At 33.1% G+C, this 25997-nt stretch overlaps 1 protein-coding gene across 6 annotated transcripts in view; it reads right to left on the bottom strand.

Moving 5' to 3' along the window:
- Pum2 (pumilio RNA binding family member 2) overlaps nt 1-25997 on the bottom strand; it is an 84624-nt gene that overhangs the window by 15880 nt on the left and 42747 nt on the right. For 4 of the 6 annotated variants that reach the window (XM_047522235.1, XM_047522236.1, XM_047522237.1 and 1 more), the window contains 6 exons: nt 25180-25305; nt 22207-22349; nt 20493-20625; nt 14187-14330; nt 13790-14077; nt 9280-9516 (listed from right to left, as the gene is read on the bottom strand). In XM_047522235.1, the coding sequence (XP_047378191.1) occupies nt 9280-9516; nt 13790-14077; nt 14187-14330; nt 20493-20625; nt 22207-22349; nt 25180-25305 (1071 nt within the window). The remainder of the gene's footprint in view (nt 1-9279; nt 9517-13789; nt 14078-14186; nt 14331-20492; nt 20626-22206; nt 22350-25179; nt 25306-25997) is intronic. The other 2 variants (XM_047522240.1, XM_047522241.1) reach the window with 1 other exon arrangement.

Here is a 25997-nt window from a genome sequence, read left to right as displayed (position 1 = left end):
GATGAACATGAGAACACTTTAAAAACCTAACCCCACCACCTGCCAAAGAGTAAGTAGTGGGTAAGCCTCTTTGAGCTGCCTATATGGACACATGGCTAAAAGTTTTTTCAGACTTTCAGATTTCACTTGACTTTTCTTTGGTTAAAACATTGGGTAATACAGTTAACAAATGAACAAGTTGTATCTGTATTTTCTTTGAAATATTGCTGCTGAGACTGCCCTTCCTGATTCCTGATCGGGAAAACTGTAGAAGCTGAGAGTTTTCTCTTAAACCATGATTAATAAGGACTTAAGCTATCTTAAAGTTCACTTCATAAATTAGGAATACTGGGAAGAATAATTTAAATCCTAGACTAACATATGCACATTTATTTCTTGGTGGGGTTGTTATCATGATGGGAAGAGGGCTGAACTGGGAAGGTATTATGAAAAATCTTAAAAACCAAGAAGTGTATACACACACACACACACACACACAGAGTTCCACAATTGACTCATAAAACTCCATTTTTATAGTGCAACAGTTCAACATCCCTATTTAAAAAAAGAGAACTCTGGTATCCAAAACAGTGCCAAAATCATGACACAAGTGAAAAATTTTATACTTCCACATGGGACCTCATGTGAAGGGTCTCAGTTAAAATGCAGACACCAAAAATAACGTATAAAAGTACCCTCATGATGCACGTATAAGGTACATATGAAACATAAATCAATTTTGTATTTAGACCTGGGTCCCAACCCCAAGATCTTTCACTATGTCTATATAAATATTCTAAAATCTGAAAAAAAATCAAAAAAACTGTATTCTGAAGACTGACACACTTTTAACAGAAAGTTCATTGATAAATGTACACCACTATAAAATTACAAGAATAACCCACTAATGTAAAAATCTATGTAGGATATAAAATATTTTTTTAAAAAAATGAAAGTAGCCAATGTCTTTGATAAAAAATAGATGTGTTAAAACCACTTGAATTCAACTACCTGAATATTAATTGAGCTCTGACTACAGAGAAAGGTCTGGGACTTCTGGTTTCTAATTTGGTAGGAGAAAGAAACCTAGAAGTAATTATAACTTAATCCAGTGGGCAGTAAATTTGCTACAAAAACCATGAAGGAAAGACAGTAATTTTATGGAGAGAATTACTGTTTCTATAGAATGGAATTATTCTAAGTGTACTTTAAGTACTGTATCATAGCTGTTTTTTCTGTATATGCCACTAAACTACAAACTTGGTCATAATACACAAGAATAGTGCTTTCTTTTCTAGTCAAGCTGAGTGTGGCATGCAGGCGATTGATAACGGCTGAATGAATTAATAAGTAAAAACTTTGATCATACATAAAAATTATAAAAAGGTAGCCAATGAACTATATAAAAGATGAATATATTAAACAGCAATTAGTCTCAGTAATTATGAATAAAATTTGCTATTGATTCTATTTAAAACATTTAAAAAAATCACATAAAGACCAAACTCTAAAAATAAGAAATCTGAAATTCAAAATAATTTAAAAATTAGTATTTTTAAGAGCTTTTTACGGTAAAAAAAAAAACGTTTATTTTGGATTAAGGGTTATTTGTTAGCAAGTAAAAGATGAAGAAGACAGCAAATACACCAACATTCAAACTCACTTTTTCCATCAAGTCACAATTGGTTAAATTATATTTTACCACAATGTTATAAAAAAGTTCACAAAGATTCTAAAATTAGGAAATAAGATTCTTTTAATTCATTTAGATAGATATTACACAGAAGCAAAACCATCCTTTAAGAAACAGAATAGCATCTGGAACAAGGAAGATTGGTCTGATTTCACAATTTTTGTTTTGCCTTTTAATAATTTAACGATTATAACCAAGTCACTTCCTTTCTTTAAGGACGAAATTTGTGAATGCACATGATAGAGTGTAGTAAGAAACAAAAGTCAAAGTTCATTTCCTCTCATCTGGACCCCAATTGCTCTAGCCCAATGTGCTTTTCAAACATTTTCCAATATACACTGGAGTAGCACCTGGGTCACAAAACAGGTTAATTAAATAAACAGATTTATTTCTACATCCTCTTTCTATTGTGATGATCTATTTATCTATCCTTGTATCAATACCATAATCCTAGCTACCACATTTTTATAGGTTTTGGTATTTGGCAGTATTAATTTCCCTAAGTTTGTTCAAGATTTTCTTGACTATTCTTGGTTCTGCTTTTTCATTTACATCTTTTAATTACTTTTGTTAATGGTAGGGACTGAACCCTGCGGTACTCAAACAGCTACAATCCACTGCTCTTTAATTTTTTATTTTGAGACAGGGTCTTGGCTAATTTGTTAAGTCTATCCTTGAACTTCCACTTTTCCTGCCTCAGCCTCTGGAGTAGTTGGGATTACAGGCGTATGTTACCATGCCCAACTTCCACTTACATTTTTAAAATCCACTTGTTAGTTTTTTTTAGTAACTGAAAAAATTTTGAGGTAGTACCAAATATGTGTGTGTGTGTATATATATATATATATATATATATTTTAAAGTTTACAGTGTAGAGAATCTGCCCTTCTTCAGCTGGATGTATTCCTAGGTATATCACATGGGAATATATTTTATATGAATATATTCTCTACAAATAAGATACAATTTTCAATGTCATCTCCCATGCTGTTTTCATTTTAAAAAGTTACTTGCTAAGGTTACAAATCTCTCATGAAGCAAATACACACTTATATTTTAACGGAGTTACTTTTTGGTCCTGTATTTGCTTGGTGTACATTGTAAGTACAGAGCAATGAATATAAACTCATCTATGAATTGTTGGTAGACTAAATTAAAAAAAAAATCAGTCCTTAGTAAGGACTACAAGTTATTTCAGTAAGTCATAATTTTTAAAACATAAACCTATATTTAAGTATCACATTTTTGAAAATACCACATATATCATCAAATTCACGTGAATATGTACCTGTTATAAAATGTAAAATCTTGCAAAAAGTGATAAAAATGGTAAATCACAAAGTTAAAATTTTCCATGTAAGACATATAGATTTACTTGGCAGCTTAGTAAAAGTATAAATAGATGAGAGAATGAAATGCAAATGTAAAATAAATGACAGTAAATGATATACAGAATTAAGGTCAGCAAATATAAGAAAAAACTCCAATCTGAAAAATATATATTGGAGGTAACATTTCAAAACACACATAAAAGGAGATCACACTTTTTAATTTTTTACTTCTCATCACATAAGCTACACTCCTTTCCTACTTATACTATACAGTGGTACAGAGTTCAGGTTAATGGAAGGCAGGAAGAAAGAAAGAAAAAACAAAAACAAAAATATTAGGAGACAAAGTCAAAGACTCAGAAGACTCCATGGGATCCTGGAATCTTGGGCTAAAAATCAAGAGAGACACTGGAGCAAAGCTGCATGCAAATTATGATTCTTTTCATTTGGTATATTTTCACGTGAGAGCTACTGAAAATTTCAGTGTGACAATGAGCTACTGAAAATTTCAGTGTGACAATCTTTTTTTCTGTATTATGAAATGTGGTGGGCATTTCATGCCAACAAAATGCACAAAATCACTATGATAAGCAAAAGCTGTTGCTACACAATTCCAAATTGTTCCTTTTGACATCTACATAAAAGAGTATTCCTCACCCAAAATGTCTAGGACTAGAAAAGTATCATAGGCCTGGCAATGTTTCAGATTTCTATTGTTTTTATATTTTGGAATACTTGTATAGAATTTACTGTTTGAGTCTCTAATCTGAAAACTTGGAATGAAATGCTCCAATCAGAAAATTTTTGAGGGTCGCCTCAGTGCTCAAAACATGATTCTGATGTCAGACTACAGGGTTACCCCAAGTATTTTCGAGTCTTAAATCTGTGATTACCTTAACTAAATTACTGATAACATTCTCAGACATGAGAACTACAGAGTCACAGATAATGTGATTAAAGGGTAACAAAAACCACAAGGGCAAAAAGTAATCACCGTTACTCACTGACAGAAAACCAATCACCATAAATTCCTCAAGTAATAATCCAATTTCTTCATAATATATTTTCTACTCCTCAGTAAATAAATGACTTTTAGATCTATCAAAGAATTACGGCAGTGTTTTTAATTTGTGAGAACCCATAAAAAATATTCTGTTGAGATCTGGATATGCTATTCTGCAGTCAATCCCTGAGGTGTCTGTTTCAGATGAACAAGTACTTGCACTTTAAAGGTGCTTAGATGAATACAGTACTTATATGCTGGGTAAAATTGCTCAATTTCTTATAGAATAGCATAATGGAAAAACAGGCTACTAGCAGGAGTCAGAACTGCATGCGAGTCTCAATTCTGGTATTTATGGTTTGAACAAATCCCTTAGCATCTGATCTTTAATGGACTTATCACTGAGCCAGTTTATGTCCACAATTAGGATGAAATGAAATGAATATGAAGATGCCTATCATATGCTCTGGAGTTACAGGGAACCGAACTTGAAGGACAACAGTATTTTCATTGAAAGCTTCAAAATAATTTATATTGTTTTTTGCTTTCATTAATAACCATACATGGAACAGAAAAATGGCACGTGGCCTTATAAGCAACCAAGTTGGTTATACTTTAATTCCATCTGAGATGAACAGCTGAATTAAAATCTGTCAAAGGTGAACAATTTTAACAAATAACAACTACTTAACAGAAAAAGTGATACTAAGAGTTAGTAACGCTCTATTTTTAATATAAAGTTTTAGATTAGGATGAAAGGTTATGAAATTTTCCAATCAATAGCAAATCAACACACTCCCACTTATTTACTTTATGTATGACATTAATTAATCTTCAGAACTGAGAGTGACCTTTCAATAAACTAATTTCACTGAGTTCAAAACTCACATTACGGGGCTAGGGTTGTGGCTCAGTGGTAAAGCGCTTGCCTAGCATATGTGAGGCACTGGATTCGATTCTCAGCACCACATATTTTAAAGAAATGAATAAAATAAAGGTCTATCAACATCTAAAAAATACTTTAATAAAACCTCACACACACTTTTTTCTTAAGGAAAAAAAAAGTCAGTTGAAAAAAATGTACATAAGGGAAAGAAGCCATTAATCTGCCAAAACCTAAGTTAAACAATAAAAATCAGGATGCTTTGTATCTAAAAAGTTCCATACCAATCTAATTCCTATGAGCACAAAAATCAGGGCAAATCAGAAATCACCAATTATATAAAGAAGAAGAAAAAAAAAAAAAAAAAAAAAAAGGACACAGGTGCAACTAACTAGCTAGCTCCAAGCAGAAAAAGAAAAAAAAAAAAAAAAAATACTGGAAATATTCCATATTCTTCATAAGAAGAGAAGTACAGATGTTCCTTGACTTATGATGGGGCTACATCCCAACAAACCAATCATAAGCTGAAACTATTAAGTCCATAATGAACTCCAGCACACCTAACCTACTGAACAGCATAGCCTGTGTTAAATGTGCTCAGAATACTCACATTGGCCTGCATTTGGGCAAAATCAACTAACATAAAGCTGACTTCATAATAAAGTACTGAATATCTCATGAAATTTACTGAATACTGTACTGAAAGTGAAAAACAATGGGTATGGGTGGGTATACTTTTGCACCACTAAAGTAAGAGGAAAAATTATTTTAATAAACAACTTCAGGCAGAAGATTTTTTTCTCAATCTCTTGTGTTCAAAATAACATTAGAAAACAATTTCAATTAATAATGAATGCTAAACTCGAAGCTCAGTATTTTACACTGCTTTTGTATTTTAGGTTATACCACTGAAGTTCTCCCTCCTTGTTCCTTTATGCTTTTCTCTGATCTCCAGTAACTTAAGTCCTGTTTTTAAAAAAGAGTCAATATGGGAGTCAATCAGAAGGGGCTCAAAGTAGCCAAAGATTGTAGAATTTTAGGGTATTTCTCACAATACAATGAACTAAAACAATTATACCCCCAAACTATTAATTTGTAGGTAACAATAAGGATTAAAAAAAAAAAAATCCATGAATCATCTTTAGAGATTGGTAGAACATCAGCTACTATTCTGAAAGTTAGAAAATAAGGGAAAAGAATCAAACATTACCCTGAGTCCTATATGAATTGTCTCTTGGGTTAACCTCATAAATGATGAGGAAATTTTTTTCTTTATAAAAATTTGCAAATAATAAGTGCATAAGGAATGACAAAATTAAGAATGTAACCATTTTGCAGGCTTTGAGGACATATTTAAGTAATGATCAGAGGTTGCTAAAATGATCAAAAGATCTGAACGGCAATTTCACAATGGAGACAACCAGATGTGTCTTCTGGTACAGGAGAATGCACACAGAACCACATCTTGCCAAAATAAACCAAGCAATCATTTGACCAAGTCTCTAGATCAAATCCCATTTACAGGAAATACAGAGTGACATGAACATGTTGAACACCACTAGTGGGAAGTAATCAGCAAAATCAAAAATGTGGGAAACTCAACAGGACAAAGTTCTTTGACAACAAATAAATGGAAAGAAAAAAAAAAAAAGGTGGGAGAAACAACTGCAGATTAAAAAACATAAAATAAATGCAATGTTATGTACTTTATTTGGACCCTGACACAAACAAAAGAAAGTTAATGAGAAATTAGTTTTAAAGATATGATGAGTATTTTTCAAAAAGGAATCTCTTAGATATTATATATACTAGAAACTTTTTTTTATACTTCTAACTTGAATACATTTAAAAACAGGGTTACAAAGCTCAACAGAAATGTTCTAGGTTACTATAAAAAATTAACACTCAAAACTTACAAGCTGAAATAATTGTTCCTGAATCAAAAAGTGGCTACTACTCATCCTGCTAATAATATGGATGTTGAATAATAATAACTACTCTTTGAAAAAACTGAATGATCTATTTTGGAAAGTCAGAATGTTGCTATTAGGCATTTTCTATGAATTTCAAATAACTGGCACAAGTAAAGGGAGGGCTACGTTAAAAAAACAATGTTTCATCGCATACTTGGGGAATACAGAGAGATGGCACGTCTACTGATAACCATAATGATTATAATATTCATGTCTTAAAATTAAATCTCAAAACAGAAAATTCTATAATTCTAACTAATTCTAATGAGACAGAACTTATCTATATTGTATGACTTTATATACGTCTTACATACGTAGGCTGAGTAAAATAATTTACAAAAATGAATATGCAAATTCATTTCTAGTATAATTTTATGTATCAGAATTCTTGAAGACAACTCAAAAAGAAATCCATTTCAAGGATATAAAACTTTAAATATGTATTTTTTAGATTAGGGAGCATGGAAGTCTTCTATCATGAACAGTATGCAAGGAGTAAATTATGAAATCTAAATCATTTTCAAACTGGCAGTCTATTCTTTGTTAACAATGTTGCCAGCTGTATTACAACTAAAGCTAAGGGAAATTAGGGAATCACAAAGGAAAATAAATAATACATATAATTATTAATTCCAACAACTATGTGTTTAAATACTGGATTTCAAGCTGAAGCTAAACTAAGAAGTTTAACCATGGGTATAAAAGTACTAGGCTATAATAAAGAACTGATAGTTCAAGTGGTGATTATTTCCCCAATCTAACTAGAATTCCTTCCAAGGCAAATATTAGGCTAGATTCTTTAAATAAACGCAGAGAAGCGTGTATCTATTGATTACAGGAGGTATCTAAAAAAGTCATTTATATCCAATTTCCAAGCAACCTATGTATAACAATGCCATTCATAGAGGCTCTAAAGCACAACACAAGCATTAACAGTGGAACAGGAATCTGATCGGAAACTTACCTATGAAAAGATGACAGGACATGACAAATATAACCTTAACAATAAAACACAAAACTATTATGACAATCTATTCTTAGATTTCCTGTGTTCCAAATTTTTGGTTCATTTTAAAGACATGTTTTATGGGATGGGTGGGGGTATCTCAGTAGTAATAATAGAAACTGAGCAGCTCCAGTGACTAAGAAGAACAGATGATAAATAAAGATATTAGGCTAAAATCCAGCCATGTTTGGTTAAGTCTTTATGAATAGTACTGCAAAGATGATTAGGACTCAATCTCAATAAATTAATTCAATGGATATATTCAATATCTCCAAAAGAGCAAAGGTCCAGAATTTGGAAAGAACCAGTCTTTAAAAAAAAAACAAACAAAACAAAACAAAAAAAAAAACGGAAATAACCTACTTCACTGTGCAATAACATAAAAATAAATGATGATTGTGGCAACAGATAAATTTGTTATATGAACACTTACTATATTAATGAGTTTAAGGAAAAAATAGTTATACCCATATGATTTTGGGTTGAGGGTTAGACTAACTTACTAACTTAGAGCCTAACTGCTTATAACAGCAATATTACTTTTTAAACCACAAGCTAATTTAAATATTTCCAAGCACATAAAACTCATCAACAGAATCCTTCAGTTTCAGTTGAGGTAACTAGAGTTACGAAAATTCAAAACCTAATTTATTTTATGAATGAGGGATTCATACAGAGCCTCTGATGTCCCAAACCCTTCAAAATACATTGTTATCTAGACAGATAAATACTTCCCAAAGAGGGATAAAAGGTAACCATCAACTTGATAATCTAGATGTGGGGACAATTTAAAACCAAAAAGTTCTATATACCCCAGTTTCAGGGGTACAATAAGACTACAACTTTTTTTTTTCTTTAACATATGGAAGGTAAGAGAAGTACATGGCCTAGGTCCATCAGCTTCTCTAATGAACAAACACTAAAATCATATCCTTTGGTATAACTCTTTAGAAAAATGGTTGAGCATTTAAGGGACAAAGCAAAAAAACCATTACACTAAACTAAATTATTTGAGTTCAATTACTGTGTGACTACTATTTTTCTTATGGTGTGCGAAAACTTTTGATAGTGAAATTTCTTTCACTATCAAATTTCTTTCACTATCATGTAGAAACAACTCCTCAGATGCTCTACAACACACAAATCAAAAGCACAGACAAGAAAAAAACACACCATTGTACTTTGTAAAAGGAACATGAGATACAAGAGGGGGTCTTTACCTTACTGTACATTAGACCCTCACTTTGGATTTTCAGGAAGGTAGAACTTTTTCAAAAGGCTAACATCTAAAAGCAAAAGCAATTTGGCATGTTTTATCCAACATCAAATACTTTACATATATTATAAACACACACACAAACACACTTACATGTATACATACAAATAAAAAGGGTTTTGGGTTTTTTTTTACCTAAATGCAAACTGGATGAGGATCCATGTGATGAAAGTGATGGCGGTGGCGTAAGTGAATGTCCTGGAGTTTGGCTTGGCAGAGGCATGCCTATTGGACTTGGAGAGGAGGAAAATCCCAGACTATTGTAAAATGGTTGCCCTATGGGTGCTAGGCTGCTACTAGATCTTTTGTACAAGTCAGAGCTAGTAGATAGAGACTCTCTCCTTGTGGCACTACTACTTGCAGAACTGCCAACTGAAGAAGAAATAAAAAAAACCCTAATTACATACAGTGTTAACTGAAAAAAACCTATCCCCAACTCTTGCTGGGCAATAACAGATGTGATCACAATAATTATTTTTAGAAACATTATGGAGAAGATAATTACTGTGATAACAATATATGCTAACTTATTAATCATAAAAGGGTATAAATGCACCCCAATAAAGTAACCAAATACTTAATAGAGCAGTCATATGTTTCATTATTTCACACATATTTAGCACTGACATGTATGATTACTGTGCTTTAATACCCTGGTATGATTTATAAACCCTGAAATTGCAAGTTGTCTGCTTTAGGACATGGTAAAGAATAAACTCAAATAAGGTAAACTTTTAGTATTATCCTAATCTCTGGAACCTGGTTCTTACAATTCGACTCAATGCCAAGAAAAGATTATGCTAATAAATGGAATATTAATACATTTCCTTCATCATTCACATTTGATTTGGTTGCTGTGTTCAAAACATAGCTCTTTAAGTCCATATTGGCCCGAATATTAGTCAGTTGTGAAATACAGATGGGAACTAATTCTGAGTACTTTTCATAGCTACAAATTCTCCGTATTCTTCAACAACTAATTACAGAATACATATGAAACTACTAAACATTCTCTTGGAAAATTAACAGCTCTCATGACTGTCACCACACCAAAGACATGCTTTCACTTCCAGGACTCTTCATTCCTAAGATTCTACCTAGTACTGGCCTCTTGAGCCCTTTATTCAAGTAGAAGACTGCTTTTTTGTTTCTCTCATGAGATGAGATACAATGTTGTACCTCATATTCCTCATTACATTACATACCAAATTCTTTTACTTCTATTAACCTTCTGATTTGTCTTCCTTTTTCCATTCCACAAAAAAAGACTCACCCTACCAAGTAGGCCTTGGTGAGCTATGCACACTCAAGAAGATCAACCCAAAATCTGGTTGCTAATCGACATATATTTGGATAATCGAATTCTTTGCCAGGTGTGTTTAAGGTCTGTCCCAATTCTCAATTCTCAAGTCTCCTTTAGAGCCCATTATTTAAGTATAGTTCTCCTTTCTATGCACTAGCTTCTTTTAAATCAATATCTTTTACATCTAAAAGAATTTCATATTACACTTCTTAATCTGCCAAATAAGGTTCTGACAAGCTCTATATTCGGACCAATATGGCAATTCTTTTCAAGGAATTGTAGTTTCTATTCAATCTTTGATTTCTAATCATAAGTGATATAAGTATGTCATACAGGGTATGGATTAAAGAAAACAATTAGCCAGAGTACACGATGGGTAAACCAAGTTAAGTTCATAACATAGATAGGAACCAAAATTACAATAGTTTTGCCAAATTTAAATTCTACAATGGACAAAGGAAAAAAAAAAAACAAAAAAAACAAAACCAAAACAACAAAAAAAAAACCAGGCTTGTGCTACCTACCAGATTAGGCACAAGATTATAATGCTATTGAACCTTTTCTATCAGTGAATGCAGATCATGCTTTCTTGAAAAGCACATTTAAGACATCATATAAAGGAAACTGCTAGGTAGTTATATGCATTTTAATAGCAAAATGAATTATAAACATTAATGTAAAAAATAGCTTTCTAGAGTTGGTTTTGGCAAAATTGTCAATATATGCTACATTAACTATGCTAATTTAAAAGGACACTGTCAAAGTGATTTTTTGAAAACATCTGTATTACATACTACATTTTAAATTCCTATTTAGCTCAAAAAATAATTTAACTGATGAGGATAAAAGATATCAGCTCTCTAATGAGAGCAGCAGCATTATCATTCCTCTGGCAACTAACCAAAGAAACTGGGTTTGATATATGCAGTATTACTTTCTTCCAGAAGGGAAAAATCAAGCCAAACATTCAAAAAATAATTCAGAATTACTTTAAACATTAAAAAAAACTGGCTCTTAGTTTTATGATGTCTAAATTTTCTGCAACTTCATGACATAAGAAACAAAATCTACCTAAAATATCTAAGAAGTTAGACAAAGGAAATTTTAATCATTCATCAACTATAAGATGTTAAATTACAAACTCTCAATTATTAACAGTATTTTAAAAATAAAGGTCATAGGAATGATGATTTAATTACTATATTAGAATGGCTAAGTTTCCTGGCCTACTGTATTATAAACTGGGGCATTTAACACTGTTCAACAATATTTCATCATATAGGTAAAAAAGTGATTGTATACATATGTACACAACCCTACTGTATTTTAGCTTTCAAATAAATATGCAATTGATATAGTGTGAAATAGCAGTAGAAATACTTATTTTAAGGGAACTTATACGCAGCACTTAAATGAACTCTCAGAAAAAAATCCAAGAGAAGGGAGATGATGATATACAGCATGCTAAGTGACTGTCAGGGGTGGCAATTGCTCGTGCCCTCTTCAAACAAGATAAAATGCACCTTTCCTGACCTGAACACTGGAACTGAGTACGCAATGCTTATAAGGGAGGCATGAAGGTTAGTTTTTGGAAAAGAGGCATCTGGAGGGGACAAAATGTTCATGCCAAACAGTTCCAAAAGATAGTGGAAAAAAGTCTTAATTAACAAATGTGAATCTGGAGCTTTTAACACATTTTCCCCCCGTGGCCTATTTTGGTTCAACAATATCAAGTTTAGGAAATAGTTATTTCCACAAAGTTTATTTTTTAAAAGTTATATGTTCTTTCAGTTTTCCTCAGGATATTTGGAATTCTAATTCTGTTTGAATGAGTTTTACAGGAGTGCTCAAGCTGGACATTTAATAATGCTAAACTCCAAAAGGAATGAAAAAAAGAAAATTAAAAGAATAAAGAGCCTCCACATTTACTGGATTCTCCCTCAGAAGTTCTTGTGCCCATTCTTTAGATAATTTTGTTAGGCAAGTAATGTTTCATTATAAGAAAGGAAGCATTCTGTGTACCTACAAATTTACAAATGTCCTAGGCCACTTCTCCTGAAAATATGAAAGGTAAAAAAGCTCAGAAGACACTTCCTCAGATAATTGGCAAGCATCTAATGACTGACATTATATTAGTTTTGTCATTTTCCACACCAGAGAAGAATATAATTTGATGTGGCAGGAATAAGGATAATAGACATTAAAGATTGTAGGACACGTGGCTGTAGCTCAGTGGTAGAGCACTTGCCTACCATGAGTGAGGCATTGCGTTTGATCCTCAGCACCACATAAAAATAAATAAATAAAATAAAGGTCTTTAAAAAACGGGTGGGTGGGGGTCACACTGGGGATGTAGCTCAGTGGTAAACTGCCCTGGGTTCAATACCCAGTACCAAAAAATTTTTTTAAAATAAAAAGTAAATGCATTAATGTTACAGAAACAGAAAATCTCTTAAGATCTAAATTTAATCTCTCCAACTTGTGAAGGCTGTCAACTGTATCAACAGAATTAGGGTCAGTTGTTTTTTCCTAATGTGAAGTCATTTAAAATTATAATTTCTTGAGTGTTGTTTAAGGCTAAATGATATCCTTTTAAATAAATTTTAGTGACAAATGCTAACTTTTAATTTAAAATAAAGATAAGTACACTGGTAGTTTGTTTGTTCTCTTTTTATTTTGCAGTATTGGGGCATTCTACCACTGAGCTATATCCCCAAACCTTGTTTAAAAATTTGAGACAGGGTCTCCCAAAGTTGCTGAAGCTGGACTCCATTTGTGATCCTTCTGCCTTAGCCTCCCAAGTAGCTGGGATTACAGGTGTGTACCACTACACCCAGCTCACTGCTAATTTTCTAGGGGCTCATTTAGAATGTTTCACTATATGAAATATATTTTAGGTATTATGTCAAATAAAGTAAACCATAATGAACCACCAGAATTTAGAAGGAATCATTTCATAAACACACAACTTTAAGATGGTGAAGTATTTATTTCCTCAAACATTAACATCACATGGAGAATAAGGAGGAGTAGTAATTAGCATGTAACACCATTTCAAACAAACCTTACTAAAATGAAAAATACAGTAATAAATTCTTAAAGCTGGGGGAAAAGGAAATGTATTATATTTTGAGTGAAGAATGGACTGCTAGAAATGAGCTAAACATTCATGGTGTTTAAAAGATGTGCAGCAGATATTTTTCTTTTAACAAAAATCAAACCAATAATCAAATACTTTGTGTCCTTCCTACACTATATGCTATTATTGCTTATCTTAATATTAAAAACACAAATATCTCATGACCTCTTAGCAGAGTACACACATCTTAAAAACAAACTTACCTGATGAACCAAATCCACTGAGGGCTGAGCCTATAGCAGCACCCAAAGAACTACCACTTCCAAATCCAAGAGATGTACTTCCAGGTTGACCAGGTCCATGAGAAAATAAAGAACTGCTCTGGGAGCTATTACTCAAAGAACTGCTCCCATAAAACGAATTAGACTGCAGATTAGTGCTTGGCTGCTGTTGCTGCTGCTGCTGAGGTGGCTGAGTGCCAATTGGCCGAAACAGACCATTTGTACTGCCTGTAAGACTATTTGCAGTTCCTCCAGCTGCTGCTGCTGCTGCTGCAAGACAAATTTCCGAAAAACCACTTAGGAAATTATTCTTTATTTTAAAAATGGTATTTCAAACAACCAGAAAATGATTATCCTTCAAGATGTCAGTTACACTTACCAGCCTGTGCTGCTGCTGAACTAATTAAAACAGGTGTTGGAGCCATTAATCGAACTGGAGCTCCAAGGCCAGTTCTTGCTCCAGGGCCAACCACTAAGGCACCGGTCTGATCATAATAGGCAGTTGGAGCTAGTACTTGATATCCTAGATAACATAAAGTAAATGTTTACAAATGAGAACACTTACTGTAGAAAACATACATGTTTATTTTCCCTTGCATTTGTTTTTTGTTAACCACAAACAGCTATTTAGTGTTATTAGTGTAAAATCCTTAAATACCTACCATATGAAAAACAACATATTTAAAAAGGTGTTATTGAAAAATTATTGGAATGTAGTTACATCTTTTTTTCTCTAAATTTTAAGAGATACTTTGAGCAAAAAATGCCTTTCACTTATGGACCATAAAAAGAATTATTTTCATTAATACAGAAACTATAGGGTATATCAAGGGTTGATAGTAGAAATATATCACCTTTAGTCACTTGTGATAGGACAGGTAGAGAGACTAGAGGAAGACTATAAAAACGTTTATTATGCAATTTCAGAAAAGTTCTAAATTAAGTGCCTCATTGCCAACATTCACTCAAGATTTTCATTTGTAAGCATCTCTCTAAAAACTTAAAATGTGAACCAACAAGATACCTCAAAATTGTAAGAGTCTATTTGTAAAGGTTCTCAACCTAAAGTTTGAATAAAATCATGCAGGCATTAGTTTTTATTGTAGGCTTCAGCACAAGGCAGGTAACAATTTGAATTATTCAGAACTACAGGAGAGTCAAATTTACCTCTTAGCAGCCTTTCTCACAGAAATTCCTCCTCTGAACCCAAGATTATTCAAGTGACTATTTTGTAAGTACATTTACAAGTAGAGCTCTAGAGGCACAGAGAGGAGATAATTATAAATAATGATGGCTACTTTAGGAGAAATAAGGCTTATTTCTCTCCTGGAATTCAGGTTGAGAAAGGTTGCCTTACACAGTAACAAGAATTCACACCTGTCTGACATCTGACAACTATCTGTGAAAAAGTACTGGCGACTTCTAATATAAGTTTTTCAAAATCAGAATATACTCAATTGTACTCCAACAGCAATTCCTTAGTTTTACTTTGTGAAATACTATGCAGAAGTGAAAGTCACTATAAAATTTAGTCATTAAGGCAGTAAGAACACTTTACTGTATTCTTATTGAAACATAGTGAGATAAATTCAGTTTAAGTATAATAAACAGTGCCGGGATAAACACTGTACTAAGACTGACACTTTCACATGCATTTTAAGTAAATACAGCAATTTTGACCAAGTATAAACATTAATACAATGCTAGTAAAATATCCACATTACTAGTAAATCTCACAATGTAGATGCCAGTCAATAGTTTTAACTGGTATACATGTCCTAGTTCTAAATTCAAGACATACAGAAAATAACTTTTGTTCAAAAGTATCAGTTTATTTAATCCTAATTAAAAAAATAAAAGTTAATCCATAGACATTTGGCTGCAAACTACTGAAAAATTAAACAGCATATAAATGATACTTAAGTTAGTGTATGTAAATTCCCAAACAGGGGAATTTGCCTGTAGTCAATTCCTACAAGACTAGTTTATTTGACCTCCTAAATCTTTCTCAAATCCTCCTGATTGCTACTACCTAAACACCTAGATCTATGTGTTTTTTTTTTTTTTTTTGGCAGTACTGGGGATCGAACTCAGGGCCTTGTGCTTGCGAGGCAAGCACTCTACCAGCTGAGCTATCTCCCCAGCCTGATCTATGTGTTCTATTCATGCTTTTTTGTCCCAATTTTATACCCTATCCTCTAGAGTGACCGCCCCCATATTTTTAATAGGTGCATTAAAGTTGTAAATAATGGTGGGATTTGTTGCTATGTATTTGTACATGCATGTAACAATATCATTTGGTCAATCTCATTCCTCGGTATTTTCCCTCCTCTCCTGCCTCTCCCTGGTCCCTTTACTCTACTGATATTCCTTCAATTTTCATGACACCCTGCCCCACTTTTATTTTGCTTTTTCCTGTCTACTTTCTACTGAGAGAAAACAAATGACCCTTGGCCTTGTGAGTCTGGCTTATTTTGCTTAACATAACGTTCTCCAGTTCTATCCATTTTCCTGCAAATGAAAATTTCATATTTCTTTATGGCTGAAGTGAACTCCACTGTGTATATATACATCACATTTTCTTTATCCATTTACTTGTTGATGGATACCCAGGCTGACTCTATAGTTTGGTTATTGTGAATTGTGCTGCTATGAACATGGTATACATATATTGCTGTAATCTGATACCTTTCATTTTTAGGATCAATACCGAGGAGTGGTATAGCTGGTAGTTTCATGCCTAATCTTCTGAGGAACCTCCAGAATGATCCTTTAATATCACACCCATGTTCAAAACCTTTCAATGAGTTTAAAATGAAAACCAAAATTCTGAATTCAACCCACAATGTGATCTGCTGGTACCTTGGTCTTTTCTAGTTTCACCTGGCACTTCTATACATTTTTACACTCTGGGAATAAGGAGGTTTCAAACTCCTCAAAGGCACTTTATTTCCTCTTACCACAGGGCTTTGGTGTATTGTTTCCTCACTTATGTTTTCTTTCCCTCTCCATTCCTAACTTAGCTTAATTTATTGTTTTTACATCCATCCACTTGAAAATATGTATCAAGGAGCTACCAAATGCCAGGCAGTCTTCTGAGAATGAGAATATAGCAAGGAACAAGAAAAAGAAGTATCTTTACTCTTGAGATTATTTTCTACTGCAAACAGACAAAAGAACAAAAAATAAGTCTGAATATGTTAAGTATTAGAAAGAGAAAAATCAGATAGGGAGAGTGGAAAGGAAGTACTGAGTAGTGATAAAAGTGATGATAATTTTAAACTAGGAGTAAAGAAGAACCTCTATAACAAAACAACTTATGAGGAAAAATCCGAGCAGATGGCTATACAAAGAGCTCTCCAAATGGAGGAGATAGAAAATAAGCCACTATGGCTGAAACAGAGTGACAGAAGGGAAATAATCAAAATGACTCATCAGGGGACAAGATGAAATACGGGAACCTAGACAGAAAGCTAATCCAGGTGAGAGATGTAATGGTGACCAGGTTAGAGAAGAAGAGGGGGAAGAATTGTGAGACCCAGCAGTTAGTTATTTGTTGAGACTAGATACGCAGTGTTAGGAAAAAAGGACTGAAGGGTTATTCCTAATTTTAGCCTAAGTTTTAAAAGAATGGAGCTATTTACTATATAGTAGAGATGGACAACACAGGCATTTTGTCCAGTCTACATTTTGTAATTTATTAACATGAGATTCTGCCTAATAGCTTCTCATGATTATTTAATTTTCCTGATACTAGTTACTTATGGCTTTTGCCCCCCTTTCGCCCACTGCCCCAGTGCTGAGAATTGAACCCAGGACCCTGTACAGGCTAGGCAAACACTCCACAACTGAGCTAAATCCCAAGCCCATTTTTTTGATGAGCCATTCAGAGGCTTATAACTCTATTTGTCTTTTCAAAGAAAAACTTTTGAGAAAATCGATCCTTTTGATTTTATGTGTGCTTCTATGTCACTGACATCAGCATCTATCTTTATTATGTGCTTCCTTACCTTCTTTGGCTTTATTATCTTTTTAGTTTTCTAATGAATACACAGCTCATTAATTCCTAGTCTGACATATGCTTTAAGTCTACATATTCCCCTTCTATGTTGTTTTAGTTGCACTCCACAAGTTTACATTTTTACTGTAATTTATTATAGTTCAATTCAAAAGTTTCTAATATCCACTCTATTATCCTTTTGTTACTAAGAAAGTTTGTGGGTTAAGTGAATGTATGTGTAGTAGGGAAAGGGAAGGAGAGATTAAAGAGGGATAGTTCAGATAGCACAAAGAATCAAGAAGAAAGAGAAGACAATGATTAGGAATGTGAAAGATGAATACAAAAGATAGGAGGTAGAAGAGTTAAGAATAAGACTTGAAGGAATATCAATTTTCTCAAGTGAGCTATTTTTAATATAGCACATTAACTTTATAACTGTGTAACTAGTTGAATATGGAAAGTTGGAGTTATTTCATTCAGAATGAAAACACAGAAGGCATTAAAGATAGATTTTGAGCAAGGGAATCATGTGACCAGTCCACAAGTCACTGAAACATACAAATACTAATTCTAGTAAGGCTCCTTAGGAGACAAATTTTTATATTCTTATTTCTAAAAGGGCTAAATGTGGTAGCCCAAAAGGTTAATAAGTAAAATAATTTACCGTAAAGACAAGTTTTACCAACTTTTAATGCCACTTTAAAAAGATACAACTGTTTTCAGACAAATAGTATAGAAGACTCTTTTCTTCCAGAATTAGTAACAGAGTTCTCTGTGGAACAAAACAAAACAAAACAAAGCAGAGGCTGAGAATATAGCTCAGTGGTAGTTTTTGCCCAGCATGAATGAGGCTCTGGGTTTGATTCCCACATCACCAAAAGAAAAGTAACCATAAAGAGGTTTCTCATAGAATAGAAAGAATAAAAGTGAATATAAAAATAAATTCTAAGATCAAAGTTCATAAAATTTAATAGAAAAATACTTTGATATTTTTAGTAAGAAATAAGATTATCAGCTGAATATAAAGAAAAATAACGAAGACATTTATAAGGAATGAATAGGGTTGGGATTGTAGCTCAGTGGTACAGAGCTTGCCTAGCATGTGTGAGGCACTGGGTTTAATCCTCAGCACTACATAAAAATAAAAGAAATAAAGGAAGAAATGAGTAATATGACCAGCATCAAGAACCTTTACCGACTAGTAATAGTTACAGGCAGCAGCAAATATAGAGACAGAATCATGGTCTGAATTCCAGTATCCATTGAGAACCTAGTTAGGCAGGAAGCACTACTATTCTCCATGACTCCTTTCCCTGGTCTACCTGCAGCTAAAACCTAAGAAGAACCACAGTAGTCTTAGTTTTAGCAGCTCTCAAAAACTCCCAACTCACTTCTTTTAAGTCCTGAATCCAGATACCTATAATAATTTCATCTTCACAGTTCACTTCGCAAGAGGTTGCTTTTGCCAAAGTTTCTAATCTGCAACGGCTCTAAAACAGTAGCTTCTTAGGAAGGAAACATATAGCTATCGTAAAAGAAGAAAAAACGAGAATGCCCCCTAGTTTACTCTACTATCACTGGTACCTTCAGGGACAAAAGTATGAAACCATCATTCATCTAGAGAACTAGATGAGATGATAAACTCAGACCTTAGAATTACAGAGATAATAGAATGAATGCAAATTAACATATAAATACTTAAAATAACATAGAAGTATGTATCCACAATACATAAAAGAAACCTTTGATATGTTAGAAAAGATTTTTTCCAATACATTGAACACATTTTCCAAATGATCAGAATAGAAAATGTCACCACCTTACAATTACTGGAAATTGGCATTTGAATTTCATTAAAAAGTAATCCATATAATGAAGAAGTAACCACTCATTATGTCAAAAGTGAAAACTAGCATACTTACTGATACTCAAATGTAGCCTTTAAATTTCACTTTTATAACTCAACAATTGGTTGGGGGTATACTTTAATTGGAGTGAATGAGTCCCTAACCTGTAGCAACTCAAACAAACAAACAAAACCCCCCAAATAAAACAATGGGTACAATCCCCAGCATAACCCCCCCAAAATTAACCACAGTCAAAACAAAGCAAGTCCTGATTATGATTTTCTGTCTTAAGAAAACATTTTCCTTCCTCCATTATAGTAATTTTCTATCTAGTTTCACCAAAAACAAAACAAAAAAACCCCACCCACTCTTATTGCCCTTTTCTAAAAGTTGTAGAGTGGCAATAGAAATTTTATACTGCAATTTCCTATACACTAGGTTTTCACAGACATATTAGAGACAATGTCACTATTAGATTATAAGTAACAGTAATTTAAAATGCTATAAACAGGTTAAACATGATTGAACAATGTTCAAATTAGAAATATTAGTTGCAAACTTCTCGATATTGACTAACCAAATGACTATTCTTAGGAGGCAGGAATGGCAAATAGGTTTTTGTCTTATATGACAACTCTAATCAACTGGTTTTAATTTCTAAGCATTATACTGAAAATTCTGGGCTAGCTTCAGATGGAAAGATGCTATGGTTCATGTTAAAAAGAAAAAGTATGGAGAGACTATAAGTAACATTTTAAATCTATTCATTTTTCTACAAACTCCCAGCACCCCCTGAAAAAAAACAAAAACAAAAAACTACAATTAATCAATTATATACCTGGCATGCCTGTAGCAAGACCCTGACCAAATGCCAAAGTTGGATTTGCAGCTGCTGCAAGTGATTCTGCTTGCTGCCCTTGTTGACCCTGATTGGGAGTAAGAGGACGCTGACCTGCTCCAGCACGAAGAACCTACAAAGGACAGATGGATTTCTTAAAAGCACTATCATATAATAACAATTCACAACAATTATATATATACTACAAGTAGACTTTGGATAGTCGCTGAATACATTTCATATAATGAAATATAGATTTAGCATGAAAAATTACAAAATACTTCAAATCAAAAACATCACTGGCTCTTGACAACTATAACAATAACTCAATAGAACAAACAAGATGGAGGTTCTAGAAGGGCTTAGGGTAAAAATTATGTCTAATATCTATGCTCTTACCAAGGAGAGAGAGCGAAAGCGAGAGAGAGAGAGAGAGAGAGAGAGAGAGAGATCTGAGTGGGGAGAACTGAAAATGAATTCAAGGAAGACTAAAAAAAAAAAAAAATTAAAATTATTTTCTAAGGTTGAAACACAGGAAGTTTAAAGGAAGTAATTCTGATTTTCATCTGTTATGAGATTTGATATAGAGTAAAAAATTCAAATCAAACCAAGTTTCCAGAATTCAGAATCCAAAAAAAGTGACTTAACTGCTGCTTTTTAACACAAAACCTTAGTGAAAACCAAAAACAAACAAAAAAAAACCCCACCAAGACAATATTAAGACGAGACGAAAAGTTCTTAAGGCTGGTCAAGTTTTACTACTTTACACTGCACATAGCTGTTGTAGTGCTGATACACAACCATGATGACCTTAACCATGAAGTTCACAAACAATTCAGGACAGGGTGGATTCATTATAAATTCACCTACATAAGTCAGCAATACACAGGTATGTTAAACAATAACAGGTTAAAAAATAATGTATTAAATAATGCTGTGATATGATATCCAAGGACTATCCCAGCAGAGCATCTATACAGTATTAAAATATAGTAAAGATAATTCAGAATAAAATTTAACAGCCAAGTAAGCAACACCATTGTATTAGGTTACTTTGTTGGTAAATATGATGAATGCTGACAGCCAGAATTTTAGTATTTATCAAAGTGTGTGTGCATTTATCAGGATGGTTCTGAGAAAGGGGTTGAAATAAAAAATAATCTCAAGATAAACTCTTTTGGTTTTAAGAAATTAAAGGTAAACTTTAGTAAATTATTTTATCTTTTTTTGTTTAAAAATATAAAGTATGCTTACTTGGGAGGATGAGGCAGAAAGACAGCAATATGAGGCCAGTAGTGACACTTAGCAAAACTATCTCACAATAAAAAGGGCTAGGGATGGAGTGGTAGAGAACCCATGGGTTTGATCCCCAGTATGGTGGGGAAAAATAATATACCTAATAATCTAATTTTATATTGGAAACATACTAATATTCAAACTTGTAATTTAAATGCCTGAAGAAAAATAAAAGGATGATTATTACCACACTTTACAGTGATTAAAGCAAATTAAAAATTGCTAGAGATTTTTAAGAATAACCAACGGAATATAGTCAACTCTTTGAATTCACATAATAATGATCAGAAAAAATATGCAATAAATAGTTGTATACCAACTATATGCCAGCTACTGTGTTTCATAGAGGAAAAAGAGAGAGCAAATATCTTTTAACACTGAAGAATTCTCAGATATTATTTAATGAAGGAAGGCCTACCTGTTGCTGTCCAGGCTGAGCTTGTGAGGCTGCTTGCTGATTGGCTGTATTGTTTGCTGCAGCTGCAGCTTGTTGCTGAAATAAGTTGGCTGGATACACCCCCCATGGAACACCATAATACTGAGGTGGAACCACAGCTGGACCTAAACCCCATCCAACAAAACAAAACAAAACACCAAAAAAACCCAACAACTAGATTTTATATTACCATTGGATTATAAGGTGTAAGACTTAAGAGCAGAGCATGTCCTTAGACTCTTCTATCCACTTACATCAGCTATACCCTTTCTACTTTTTCTGATTATATTAAGAAGAAAATATTATTCAGGTTCAGATTATTGAAAGAGAAAAAAGTGTTCAAGAATGACATACATAGTTTTAATGGAGATATGTGAAGCAAAGCTAAATACTACCAATAAACTGACAGGACTCTTAAGTCTTATATTCAACATGTTCTGACTGCCAATATATGGCCTGATAACAGATGAACACAGATAATTTATTCAGTGAATATTAGACAGCAAAAATTGTTAGGATTTCTAAAGGCCAATTCATCACTTCTCTAAAAAAGAATACTTTCTGACAAGTGAAATGAATTACATTTTTCCCCTCTTCTGCTCTTCCAACTATAACATAAAACTAGGAAATATTTGGATAACAAGCTTGCTACGAAAGTGTCTGAACTGCAAGCATTCAATTTAAAAATATTCTTATTTGAAAAAGAATTAGTCACAATTCTCACAAACCAATAGAGAATTATGTGAAAACAAATGACACATACCTATTTATGTGATTAGAAAAATGAGACTAGTAAGTCAAGACAAAGTACTAGATAAAAGCTCAGAGAAAAACAGGTAAGAAAGCAAATTAGAAAATACAAAAGGAATTGTTCCTGTTCTACTTAACCTTGTTCAAGATATTTGGTTCTTGAAGAGTAAACAGAATTAATTATATGCACAATAAGGGCCACCACTGAAGTAGTGAATAAAACGTCATGATTTCTAATTTATAACAAATGTTCTAAAATTTCATCTGTCAAAATTTAGAACACTTGTTTTGTACATTTTAAAAAGTCAAGCTCTCAGTTTCCCTTTGTTATAGAAGAAAATAAAGCCAAGTATTACTGACCAAATAACTAAAATGAAAAAAAATTGTCAACTTAATGCAAAAAGTATTTCTAAAGACAACAAGTTAAACACGAGTTATAGTGAGGAGTACTAAAGATTAAAAAGATAAAGTTTGAAAAGTCCCCAAACTCCTAAGAAAAAAAAAAAGTATACATGTAAAAACAGTAGAGCCAAATATCTACCTAGAACCTCACTCTCCAACATGGCTAGAAGCCACTTGTGGCTAACAAACAATATAAAGGTAGGAAAGAGCAAAATGAGATGTGCATGAAGACAGCATGAAAAAAACCCCTAGTATTAAAAAAATATTCATTATATGCTGAAGTATATTTTGATTATGTTGGGCTAACTCAAATATATTATTGAGATAAATTTCACCTGTTCTTTACTTTTATATTGTGACTACTAAAAATTGTGAGGTTCATTTTCTGGTGCACACTGCATTTCTACTGTACAGCACTGGTGCTAGAAAGCCTGGGTTCAGAATGTGTAGTATGCCTATTTCCAAACTAAATGACCTTTTAAAGTTGTTGCTTTCAGTCCCATGGGTAAATGGTTCTCTGTGTATTATGCCAGCACCTTATGTACCAACATTCAGTTAAACAGCACCAGAAAAGCTCACATCATTGAGTCACATGGTGTACTTCTACACCAAAAGTCACTATGAGAGGTTAGTTTTATCTACTAGTTAAGGTATCAAGCAATATTTTGAAATTAATATTTTTCTCTCACTTTTTAAAAAAGATCTTGAGTTTGAAAGTCCAACTTCCCAGGTATGATAGACTGTTCAACAGCCGTGACAATGAATAAATACCAGTAGTGTATTAAAAATGTCTAATCAATAAGTGATAATCACTTTGGAGATGATCTTTGAAAGTAAAAAAAAAAAAAAAAAAAAAAAAAAAAAAAATCAGTCACAGCCTCAAGTTTTGGAATTCAGTCCATAGCAGACTCACACCAGCCAACACATTTTTAAGGCCAACAGAAACCCATTCTTGCCTCTATAAACAACATAAACCGTGCCTAAGTCATTTGTCTCTGTAGTCAATTCAACTTACAACAAAATTTTTCCAACAACCTTACCTAAAATCAGCAAACAGTGCTCACTAATACTGTGTCTGACCACCCCACAACTCTTCCTCACTCAAACAAGCAACAAATACATTGGTTTTCATGTCAGATTGAGGGGTAATCTTGGGCTTTGACAATTTTCAGGAAGTTCTTTTCAACTCTACCCTATCCTTTTTTCCCCCTTCTGGTACTGGGAACTGAACCCAGAGGCACTTTATCATTGAGCAACACCCCCAACCTATAATTTTTTTTTTTTAAATATTAAGACAGGGTTCTGGTTAAGTTATTGGAATTACAGGCGTGTGCCACAGAGCCCAGTTCTACCCTACCTTTTTGTTCCAGCTTGCTTGTACATTTTAACATTACCCAAGAAACTTTTAGATATGTATTGTTGAGACTGCTGAAGATTTTATATTATCCCTGACCCAGATATTCACACTACCTACCTCCAATTATTTTTTGAAAAGTAACAATACTTTCCATTGCCTCCATAGGTATTAAAATGGAAATGCACAATTGACAATGCAAGGGTTCTAAAATTACAAAATGAAAATGCAAAACAACTACATATAGGGAAGAAAAAAAAGTTACTGCTTAGGACTTTCCATGACATTAAAGATGAATAAAAATAAACTAACTCCCTGAAAACTTCAATTCATTCTGGATGTTTTAGGATTTTTTTTTTGGAATTTCAAATTGCCCAGAGATAAAAATAAAGCTTAAACCAAAATTAAAATAAATCCATAACAAACAACAAAGATAAACAATAAATTACCTGCTAATGTTGCTGCTGCAGCCAATCCTGCTGCAGTATATGGATCAGTCCCTGGAGGAGCAGCACTAATAATATATGGATTTGGCACAAATGCAGCTGGAGCAAGGCCTGCTGAGAATACACCAGCTACATTTAAAAGGAGGAAAAACAATGAATAAAAATGCAAAGTATATTTTCTTCATTAAGTAAAAACACTTCTATTTTGAATCTGAGATGGGGAAGCAAACCATTATAGTGGTTTAATTTTTTACTATGTGACCCTGAGTATGTAACAGTAACTGATTCTAAAGTTTTTCATTTAAGAAACAGGTATACCACCAGTTACTCTGGACCATTTTGTTGAGAATTAATTCCACTCCTTGGAATAAGAAGTACTACACGTGTACATTCAAAATTTTTTCTTCCCCTTTACTAAATGTAGAAGTGAACTTAAGGACACTTTAAATTCTTCCTTTTAACTTGAGGGCAGTCTAAACCACTTAGTATGAACCAGGAAATTTCTGAGACTTCATTCTGGTTATAACACCAGTTTTATTTCATTTTACTTTATAGCTCATTCATCTCCATTGATCCCTTCCCAAATCTGATATCCTTTCTTTCTACATTCCTATCACTTACTATACTGTTTTCTAATTGCTAACTGACTTTTATTGATGGATAGAGTGCATTGTCAGGATATATCTAATAATCCTCCTTCCTTGTGTTAAATTCCTAGGTCATAGTATCACTCACTAAAGATTGAAAGAGAAACTACTACTGAATTTAAAGTTAAAGGAGTTCAGCAAGGTTCAAGTTTAAAAGATGATGGGGAGGGGGAT

The sequence above is a fragment of the Sciurus carolinensis genome, chromosome 13 (genome assembly GCF_902686445.1).
Source record: "Sciurus carolinensis chromosome 13, mSciCar1.2, whole genome shotgun sequence".
In the NCBI taxonomy this organism is placed as follows: Eukaryota; Metazoa; Chordata; class Mammalia; order Rodentia; family Sciuridae; genus Sciurus; species Sciurus carolinensis.
Note: the sequence above shows the minus strand (reverse complement) of the source record. Positions and strands in the feature narration are given on the sequence as shown.